The following is a 10,170-nucleotide window of genomic DNA, read 5'->3' on the forward strand; positions in this document are numbered from 1 at the left end:
ATCATTGCGGGGGTGGAGAAAATGAGATTCCATCCTTTTGATTTATGATGATCTGACATTTAGCGCAATAGACAGACATAGTGAAAATTACATTAACATTATTGCATAGTTGAATGTTAAGCCCTATTCATGTTTCCTACTGTGATGGAGAGGCTACAGATTATATACATAGTTAATAACAGGGGATAGAAAAATGCATGACAGAACTGAAGTGAATTATGCATTTCACCTTGTATTTAGTTGTCAAACATTTCTAAACCATAAATCTGTATAACTTCAGTGGCTCTCCTCCCATCCCATCTCATTGCTTTAAAAGGTAGCTCTTGAAGATGACCTGCCTAACAGACAGACGTGGCCTTGCAGGTATAAATCAGAACGTGCCAGGGCTGAGCTGCAGCCTGTACCACCTGGCTTCCTGTCAGGACAGTCCATCACATGGAGCTCTTGCTCTCTGATAGGGAACACATCGTATGTGAGAGGTGCACACTGCGCTCATCAGGACAACATCCACCTTACTGTACTGTCAACAGCTGTTGGAGGGGAAGAGTAGCCCCCACAGAATGGAAGATTAATATTGAAATACAGGAAGGAATATTGCCTTGCTATTGACCATGGAATATGGTGAGAAGACTGGTGCACACATTAAGGCAACACTACAGTACACACACCTTACTGCACCTTGTCTCTGGTTAGCAGCTGGTGAACGGGGAGTTGTGATCCATATTGAAATACAGGAAGGAATGTTCATGACTTGAATGTTCTTTATTCCTATTTATCAGCAAAAGTGTGGTTCATTATTGTGAAAAACCACATGCTATCTGTGGTGTTCTACTCTTTCACTGATGTTTCAATACCGCTTTCAAATAAATTGCGCATTCACCTAAAGATGGGGAAGGCTATCTTGAAACAGAATAGTTGTATTTCCCCTAATATTGACATACATAGGAAGGGTTAAAAAAAGATAGTAAACCAACTATGGTATATTTACACAGCTGTTGAAAAGAAAAGAGCAGAAACACAGTTAATCTCCATTCACATGGTCCCAATGCCTACGAAGAACAGTGGCTGAATCCTCATTATAAAGGACACTAAGGATCAGAACATACACTGATACAGAAACAGTTGAGGACTTCAACTAAACAATGGTACACTGTAACCCTTTTCATCACACACATGCTTCATCTTTCCTCAGGTCGATGCTGCCCTTGCAGATCTTGACAAACAGAATGTCCTCCATTCATTTTCAAATATTTGCTACTCAAATTTGCTACTCAAAGTCTGAATTATATCTGTGAAATCCCCTCAGTCGCTCAGTTCTTCCTCGTCACTGAAGTAGACACTCTTTTTGATCCTGGGTTTCTTGGAGTCGTCTGATGTGGAAGCCTGACCGGCCTCCTCAGCCAAGAAGGCCGTCTGCTTTCGCCTATGCTGCTCCTCCTCAAGTCGTGCTTGCTGTGGAACACATGAACCCACGTGTGATTTTAAAAGAAGGGTCAGATAAGCCTCCAGTATTTATGCTGCAGTAGTTTGTGTCGGGGGGCTAGGGCCAGTTGGTTATATCTGGAGTACTTCTCCGGTCTTATCCAGTGTCCTGTGTGAATTTAAGTATGCTCTCTCTAATTCTCTCCTTCTCTCTTTCTTTCTCTCTCTCTCTCGGAGGACCTGAGCCCTAGGACCATACGTCAGGACTACCGGGCATGATGACTCCTTGCTGTCCCCAGTCCACCTGGCCTTGCTGCTGTCCCAGTTTCAACTGTTCTGCCTGCGGTTATGGAACCCCTACCTGTCCCAGACCTTCTGTTTTCAACTCTTAATTATCAGCTATGAAAAGCCAACTGACATTTATTCCTGATTATTATTTGACCATGCTTGTCATTTATGAACATTTTGAAAATCTTGGCCATGTTCTGTTATAATCTCCACCCGGCACAGCCAGAAGAGGACTGGCCACCCCTCATAGCCTGGTTCCTCTCTAGGTTTCTTCCTAGGTTTTGGCCTTTCTAGGGAGTTTTTCCTAGCCACCGTGCTTCTACACCTGCATTGCTTGCTGTTTGTGGTTTTAGGCTGGGTTTCTGTACAGCACTTCGAGATATTAGCTAATGTACGAAGGGCTATATAAAATAAACTTGATTGATTGATAAGGACAAATACCAAGTAAATAGAGGGTTTCAAGTAATACAATAGCCTACTAACTTCCCCCAACTTGAAGTACATTTGTGCACTTACCTGGAAAGCTATGGCTTGACTTAAGCTGTCAAGAGCAGGGTCCTCTCCCTCTTCCTCACTTTCCTCCTCTTCTCTGTAAACGACAGAGGAAAAAGTAGAAAAGTCATAGAAACAAAACACACACAGAGGACTTCACAAACAATGAGAAATATGACATCACAATCAAACAAAGAATCTCTGAACTAAAGTCCATCTGAAATAGAACAGTCACTGTTAATATCAAGGACACGCTGCTGTTGACCGTGATCATAGCCGTTTGCAAACACGGGAGAGTGGCATCAATGTCCTGATAAGATACTTACACTTCATCAGGCTCTTCAACCTTTTTCTTCTTCTTCTTTTCTTTCTTCTTCGGGGGTTCTCGTTCACCAAGCAAGTTTTTTGGGCATGCATAGCTTAAGTGCCCTGTATCCTAGGAAGTGAAAAGGACAGAAATATTGTATAAATAGCGCTAACATCCGGCTACACATTCCGGATAGATGAAGAGGGAAATGGAGATGGCTTATCTAGGCAGAGAGTATCAACTTACCCCACATTCATAACATTTGGACTTGTCTGTGTAGTTTCGCCTCCTGATAAATTCAGTTGCTCGCCCGTTGTCGATTGCAATGCTCGCTTTCACTGTTCTTCCAAACAACTGCGGGGCGAAAAAGAGGGGGACTTTAACGCAAAAACAACACATCAGATATGTGACTTTTTATGAAAACAGGGAGAGGAAAAATGCCCACCTGTTTATTGTTGAGCGATCTAAAGCAGCTCTGTGCAGACTCTTTGTCCAGGAAGAGCACAAAAGCCACACCTTTACTTTTGCGTGTTTCTTTATCTTTGACTATTGTCACCCTGAAAGCATGAGACCATCATTAGCTTCTCTGATCACCACAATACCAACATAGTGCTATAGATTTTTTGTTATTCACTGTGTATTTATTCATCGTGTCACTATTTAAAAAACCATCTTGATCTTTAACTCTGCATTATTGGAAACAGACCCGTAACTAGGAAGTTCACTGTTAGTTTACGAAGCATGTGACCATTTTTTGGTTTGTATTTGAGCTTTGTATAGCTCATTATTTTGATACCAGTAACTTACTTCACAACTTTTCCATATTTGGTGAAAAGCTGAAATGAAAAGATCCAAGACATTATTTGAAGTAATTTTTCCAAACGGCATAAACAGCAGGATCATGAACTTGTGAAATAGTGGTAGGGAGGGGTTAAGTAGTTCTATCCCATTACTCTACATATGAAGACATTACAGCAGTGGTTAGAGTGTTGGACCAGTAACCGAAAGGTTGCAAGCTCGAATCCCCGAGCTGACAAGGTAAAAATCTGTAGTTCTGCCCCTGAACAAGTTAACCCACTGTTCCTAGGCTGTCATTGAAAATAAGAATTTGTTCTTAACTGACTAGTTAAATAAAGGTTTATTTTTTACCTTGTGTAGATCACTGTTGGTTAGAGAGAAGGGCAGGTTGGACACATAGACTGTGCTTCTACTGGGAGCCAAACCACCACTCATCTTGACTTCACCATCTGAGTGAGACAGACACTGAAAACAGATTCATGGTGATGGTTATTCAGATTGAAGCTAGTTAGTTATCTATTTCATTGAGCGATATGCAAGCTAGCCGTGATGCTAGCTCGAATCAGATGTGTATTACATGGAAATACACATTCAAGTAATCGAATAAATCCCTTACCTAGAGAGACAACATTGGTGATTTATAGTTATTGAGTAGTGTGGGCAAAAAAATAGGTAAATATGTTGCTTTCTATTAGTTATTCAATCTCAGTAACATGTATTTGCTATCTAGCTGCCAAAAACAAACGAGAACTGTTCATCGTCACAGGAATATGACGTTTCAAGAGACAGACTTTTTGTCAATCCAATCAAAATTCAGTGTGTACATGCGCCAACCGGAAGAAGGTGAAAAGTAGGCAATGGTGAGCTTGTTTTCATATCTTTTGTGAAGACGACTTTATTTTCTCCAATGTGCGTATCTACACGTTTGTGTTAGTAAATATGTATTTGTTCTAAATACTGTTTTCGTTTTGAGCGAATTAACTCAGCATGGACTGTGGACTAGCTTGAGCATGTAGCTAGCTAACGTAAGCATACGTAGCTAGCAGTTAAATCTACACAACCTGCGAAATATATATATTAGAACAACGTTATGTGCTAAATACGGTAGCTAATTAGCAAGCCAGTAGAAAGAGGTGTTTTCATATCACTAATCTCAGTGGTTGAAGGTTTGTTTGAAAGAAGAGTAGCCGTAGTTAGCTACTAGCTAGGAGTTGGTGCGGCTTTCTAACGCTGAGCCTCAGAGGGACGCGGGCTAACATTCTGCCAGTACTTCTGGATCAGAGCTAGCTATTAACTTAGCTACAGTAGTTTCCATACTATCACACATACTGATTTGACATATTCCAATGCTTGGGATTTCCTAACCTACATTGTTAAAAGCTAATGTGCACACATGCAGTATTGGCAAACTAATACGTAACATCTTCTCTTTTCCCCAGTTAGTATTGACTGTCTCTATTGGCATTATCCAGTCCCAATACTACTACATAGACTTGTCCAGACAAAACAAGTAAGTGGAAAATATCTTGCTTTCTCCCAAAAAGGTTTCCAGTTATGCGTACTAAACAATTCCACCAAGTCCACATGTAGGAATATTCAGGAACACCTACCACAACTGTGATTGTCATTAACTGTGTAAACCTCGGGTGGGTATAATTTGTGGAACGTTCCAACAGGAATCTGTGTCAAAAACTTCGTAAATAACAAGGTTTCCAACAAACAACGCATACAAAGTTGTATAGTGGCAGAATAAGATACCGGGTAGGGGGTGGGCTATTTCATTAAGTTTTTCAGTCACCATGTTTATTCTGAAAAATATATGTCCTCAGTCTGGTAGCTTATGGACAAACATTAAGAATAAGCTATGTGGTGAGTTGATGCTTTTTCGGCAGCAAGTTAGCTAGGTGAATTGATCATGCTACTTTGTATACGTTGTTTGTTGGCATCCGTGTACTTTACAAAGTTTTTGGAACAGATCCCTGTTGGAACGTAACACAAATTATACCCACCCTAAACCTCCCCTGCTGTCTACTTTGCAGTGGCTTACAGGAGAGACCGAAACATAAGGGATGTCTATGACGAACGCTTCCTATCAGACAGACCGGTGAGTGTTTCTGTCTGTGGAAAATGTTGTTCGGTTTATATATTTATAATTGTACTAATTTACTTTCTATTATAATACTTAACAGAACCTAGCTGAGGAACGCTCAACTCCGTTCTCTTATATCGAGGTGGAGGTGAGTATTGGTAACTGGTCGCATGATTTGCTAGCAACAACATTGTCTCGCCGTCAGTCCATACTTGTGAATATTTCTGAAAAAACTTACCGTTCCTTCTGTGTGGGGTGCTGAAATTCATACTTTTAATAAAAATACAACCAGTGTCTTTTTCCTCATTTGGGTTCTAGTGGCCTTGACGTACTACGTCAGTTGAGATTCAATTGGGACAAAAGTTGATCAACAAAAAGGAGGAAAAAGTTAGTGGTTTTATTCAATAAACGTTTTTATTAAAAGTATGAACTTCAGCACCTGCAGTTGTACAGGTAAGTATCAACTGATGGTGACTCAATGTCGTTGCTAGCAAATCATGCGACTAGTTATCAATACTCAACTCCGCCTTGATATTATAGGTCAACCATTATGATTTTTCAACGCCGATACCGATTATTGGAGGACCAAAAAAAGCCGATGCCGATTTTTGTAAATATTTATAATAATGACAATTACAACAATACTGAATGAACAATGAACCCTAATATAATTAATATAATGCATAACATCTATTTAGTCTCAAATAAATAATGAAACATGTCAATTTGGTTTAAATAATGCAAAAACAAAGTGTTGGATAAGAAAGTAAAAGTGCAATATGTGCTCAGAACATGAGAACATATGAAAGCTGGTGGTTCAATATTCCCAGTTAAGAAGTTTTAGGTTGTAGTTATTATAGGAATGATGACTTTCTCTATAGCATTTGTATTTCATATACCTTTGACTATTGGATGTTCTTATAGGTACTTTAGTATTGCCAGCCTAATCTCGGGAGTTGATAGGCTTGAAGTCATAAACAGCGCTGTGCTTCGAGCATTGTTAACAGCTGCTCGCAAACGCAGGAAAGTGCTGTTTGAATGAATGCTTACGAGCCTGCTGCTGCCTACCACTGCTCTGTCAGACTGCTCTATCAAATATCAAATCATAGACTTAATTATAATAAACACACAAATTTGGTCATTAATATGGTCAAATCCAGAAACGATCATTTCGAAAACAAAACGATACCGAACCATTTACGTATTTTGTCGAACTGGTGGCAACCCTAAGTCTAACCCTAAATATTGCTGTTACATTGCACAACCTTCAATGTTGTGTCATAATTATGTAAAATTCTGGCAAATTAATTAGTCTTTGTTGGGAAGAAACACAGTTCGCAACGAACCAGTTCGCAACGAACCAGGCGGCACTTAAAGCAAGAGAAGTGACACAATTTCCCTAGTTCATATTGCCTGCTAACATACATTTATTTTAACTAAATATGCAGGTTTAAAAATATATACTTCTGTGTATTGAGTTTAAGAAAGGCATTGATGTTTATGGTTAGGTACATTTGTTCAACGAATGTGCTTTTTTTCGCGAATGCGCTTTTGTTAAATCATCACCTGTTTGGCAAAGTTGAAGTAGGCTGTGATTCGATGATAAATTATAACAGGCACTGCGTTATTTATATGCAACGCAGAACATGCTAATTAACCTAGTAATATCATCAACCATGTGTAGTTAACTGGTGATTATGTAAAGATTGATTGTTTTTTTATAAGATAAGTTTAATGCTAGCTAGCAACTTACCTTGGCTCCTTGCAGCCACAAGGTCCTTTTGACGCTGCACTCGTGTAACAGGTGGTCAGCCTGCCACCCAGTTTCCTCATGGATTGCAGTGTAATCAGCCATAATCGGTGTCCAAAAAGGCAGATGACCAATTGTTATGAAAACTTGAAATCGGCCCTAATTAATCGGCCTTTACTTGATATAAGAGAAAAGAGTTGAGCGTTCCTGAGCTCCACAGAACAACTGCCTTGTTTCCATCCGGAAAATCACATGAATTCTATGATTCACTGAGAATTACTATTACATGATTTTTCTCAAATAAACCTTTTCATCTAGAAATAAAAATAATAAATAGCTTTCTAGAGGACATAATCCTAATCTTGTTTCCCTTTCTCTTCTTTCACAACAAAATGTAATTAATTGTAGGCCCCATATCCCAGATCAGCTGGAGCAGGGCCTGTAGAGAGGAGGCCGGCTGGTTTCGGAAGGCCAGACGAGGAGTACAATCGAGGGTTTGAGTACGACGGGCCTCGCTTTTATCCAAATGGAGGCCCTCGAGGTTACCATGGCGAGGATCAAAGAGGCTACCATGGCGACAGCCTTCATTTTCCTAACGAGCGCAGAGGTATCCCACCTTCCCGGAGAGTAAGTGGCTTGTTGTCAGACAATGAATAAACCATTATTGTATACGCACAATTTAAGCCTCATGCCAAGGAAGCATAATATCTGCCCATCAATCTACTGTACATGCTGGGTTTACAAGCACAAAAGAATGTGCCCCATATCGATTGCATTAGTAGGATTAGAGAAGCTGCAAGAAATGTTTCTCTGACAGAGTAGAATGTGAACACCACAATGGAAGTGCTTCTACATCTTCATTGCTTTGGGGTTTTAGGCTGGGTTTCTGTATAAGCACTTTGTGACATCTGCTGATGTAAAAACGGCTGTATAAATGCATTTGATTGAAGTCCTGAATTTAGGTCAGAGTACAGTCAATGCTAAAGTTATAGGGTATATGATTATAGTACAGCTAGAAATCCATTATATACACCGCCAACTGTATGAGGAGTTTATTTCAACCTCTGACCCCACTTGGTGTTCAGATAAAGAATTACATGTTGTGTAGAAGATGCTCTGTCAATCACTTTCATTTGTGCATGGACCCCAGGAAGAGTAGCTGTGGACCCCAGGAACAGTAGCTGCTGCTTTTGCAACCGCTAATGGGAATCGTAACAAAATACAGAGGATTGGAGAATAATATATTTTTTAAATACTGTCTAATCAACAGCAGTATCATTGTGTGTTTCTCAGGATGGGATACCTGTAGGTACAGTTGAAGTCGGAAGTTTACAAACACTTAGGTTGGAGTCATTAAAACATGTTTTTCAACCACTCCACAGATATCTTGTTAACGAACTCTAGTTTTGGCAAGTCGGTTAGGAAATCTACTTTGTGCATGACACAAGTAATTTTTCCAACAATTGTTTACAGACTGATAATTCACTGTATCACAATTCCAGTGGGTCAGAAGTTTACATACACTAAGTTGACTGTGCCTTTAAACAGCTTGGGAAATTCTAGAAAATGATGTCATGGCTTTAGAAGCTTCTGATAGGTTAATTGACATAATTTGAGTCAATTGGAGGTGTACCTGTAGATGTATTTCAAGACCTACCTTCAAACTCAGTGCCTCTTTGCTTGACATCATGGGAAAATCAAAAGAAATCCGCCAAGACCTCAGAAAAAGAATTGTAGGCCTCCACAAGTCTTGTTCATCCTTGGGAGCAATTTCCAAATGCCTGAAAGTACCACGTTCATCTGCACAAACAATAGTATGCAAGTATAAACACCATGGGACCACGCAGCCGTCATACCGCTCAGGAAGGATGCACGTTTTGTCTCCTAGAGATTAATGTACTTTGGTGTGAAAAGTGCAAATCAATCCCAGAACAACAGCAAAGGATCTTGTGAAGATGCTGGAGGAAACCGGTACCAAAGTTTTACTGCGGATATAGATACAAGTCCTATATGGACATAACCTGAAAGGCCGCTTAGCAAGGAAGGAGCCACTGCTCCAAAACCGCCATTTTAAAGCCAGACTACGGTTTGCAATTGCACATGGGGAAAAATCTCATACTTTTTGGAGAAATGTCCTCTGGTCTGATGAAACAAAAATTCGAGCTGTTTGACCATAATGACCATCGTTATGTTTGGAGGAAAAAGGGAGAAGCCGAAGAACCCCATCCCAACCATGAAGCACAGGGGTGCTTTGCTGCAGGAGGGACTGGTGCACTTCACAAAATAGATGGCATCATGAGGCAGGAAAATTATGTCGATATATTGAAGCATCATCTCAAGACATCAGTCAGGAAGTTAAAGCTTGGTCGCAAATGGGTCTTTCAAATTGACAATGACCCCAAGCGTTCTTCCAAAGTTGTGGCAAAATGGCTTAAGGACAAAAAAGTCAAGGTATTGGAGTGGCCATTACAAAGCCCTGACCTCAATCCCATAGAAAATGTGTGGGCAGAACTGAAAAAGCGTGTGCGAGCAAGGAGGCCTACAAACCTGTCTCAGTTACACCCGCTCTGTCAGGAGGAATTGGCCAAAATTCTCCCAACTTATTTTGGGGAGCTTGTGGAAGGCTACCAGAAACATTTGACCCAAGTTAAACAATTTAAAGGCAATGCTACCAAATACTAATTGAGTGTATGTCATCTTCTGACCCACTGGGAATGTGATGAAAGAAATAAAAGCTGAAATAAATAATTTTCTCTACTATTATTCTGACATTTCCCATTCTTAAAATAAAGTGGTGATCCTAACTGACCTAAGACAGGGAATTTTTACTAGGATTAAATGTCAGGAATTGTGAAACTGAGCGTAAATGTATTTGGCTAAACTTCCGACTTCAACTGTATGTTGTCCAGTACTGTCTAATCAACAGCAGCATCACAGTGTGTTTCTCAGGATGGGACACCTGTAGATATGTTGTTCAGTACTGTCTAATCAACAGCAGCATCACAGTGTGTTTCTCACCTGTAG

At 40.1% G+C, this 10,170-nt stretch overlaps 1 protein-coding gene and 1 long non-coding RNA gene across 2 annotated transcripts; one reads left to right on the forward strand and one right to left on the reverse strand.

The window, feature by feature from the left end:
- Nucleotides 1–743: 743 nt before the first annotated feature.
- LOC129846569 (zinc finger CCHC-type and RNA-binding motif-containing protein 1-like) lies at nt 744–4,090 on the reverse strand. Its single transcript, XM_055914513.1, has 8 exons — nt 3,924–4,090; nt 3,659–3,772; nt 3,317–3,345; nt 2,955–3,066; nt 2,756–2,863; nt 2,529–2,638; nt 2,227–2,299; nt 744–1,452 (listed from the first exon to the last, which is right to left on the reverse strand). The coding sequence occupies exons 2-8, from the start codon at nt 3,740–3,742 to the stop codon at nt 1,303–1,305; spliced, it is 666 nt and encodes a 221-aa protein (XP_055770488.1). The 5' UTR covers nt 3,743–3,772; nt 3,924–4,090; the 3' UTR covers nt 744–1,302.
- On the forward strand, nt 4,061–7,794 carry LOC129846571 (uncharacterized). Its single transcript, XR_008758275.1, has 4 exons — nt 4,061–4,167; nt 4,747–4,817; nt 5,347–5,411; nt 7,555–7,794. It is a non-coding gene; the product is annotated as an uncharacterized LOC129846571 (long non-coding RNA).
- Nucleotides 7,795–10,170: the final 2,376 nt, after the last annotated feature.

Source organism: Salvelinus fontinalis, unplaced genomic scaffold (assembly GCF_029448725.1).
Source record: "Salvelinus fontinalis isolate EN_2023a unplaced genomic scaffold, ASM2944872v1 scaffold_0588, whole genome shotgun sequence".
Classification (NCBI taxonomy): domain Eukaryota; kingdom Metazoa; phylum Chordata; class Actinopteri; order Salmoniformes; family Salmonidae; genus Salvelinus; species Salvelinus fontinalis.

What these genes read in the sequence shown, in the direction of transcription:
- LOC129846569 (XM_055914513.1), bottom strand. Translation starts at nt 3,742, where the DNA reads ATGAGTGGTGGTTTGGCTCCCAGTAGAAGCACAGTCTATGTGTCCAAC. An exon ending in GTTGAAGAGCCTGATGAAGT is followed by an intron (nt 2,300 to 2,528) that starts GTAAGTATCTTA and finishes TGTCGTTTACAG; the next exon opens with AGAAGAGGAGGAAAGTGAGG. An exon ending in GTCAAGCCATAGCTTTCCAG is followed by an intron (nt 1,453 to 2,226) that starts GTAAGTGCACAA and finishes TGTGTTCCACAG; the next exon opens with CAAGCACGACTTGAGGAGGA.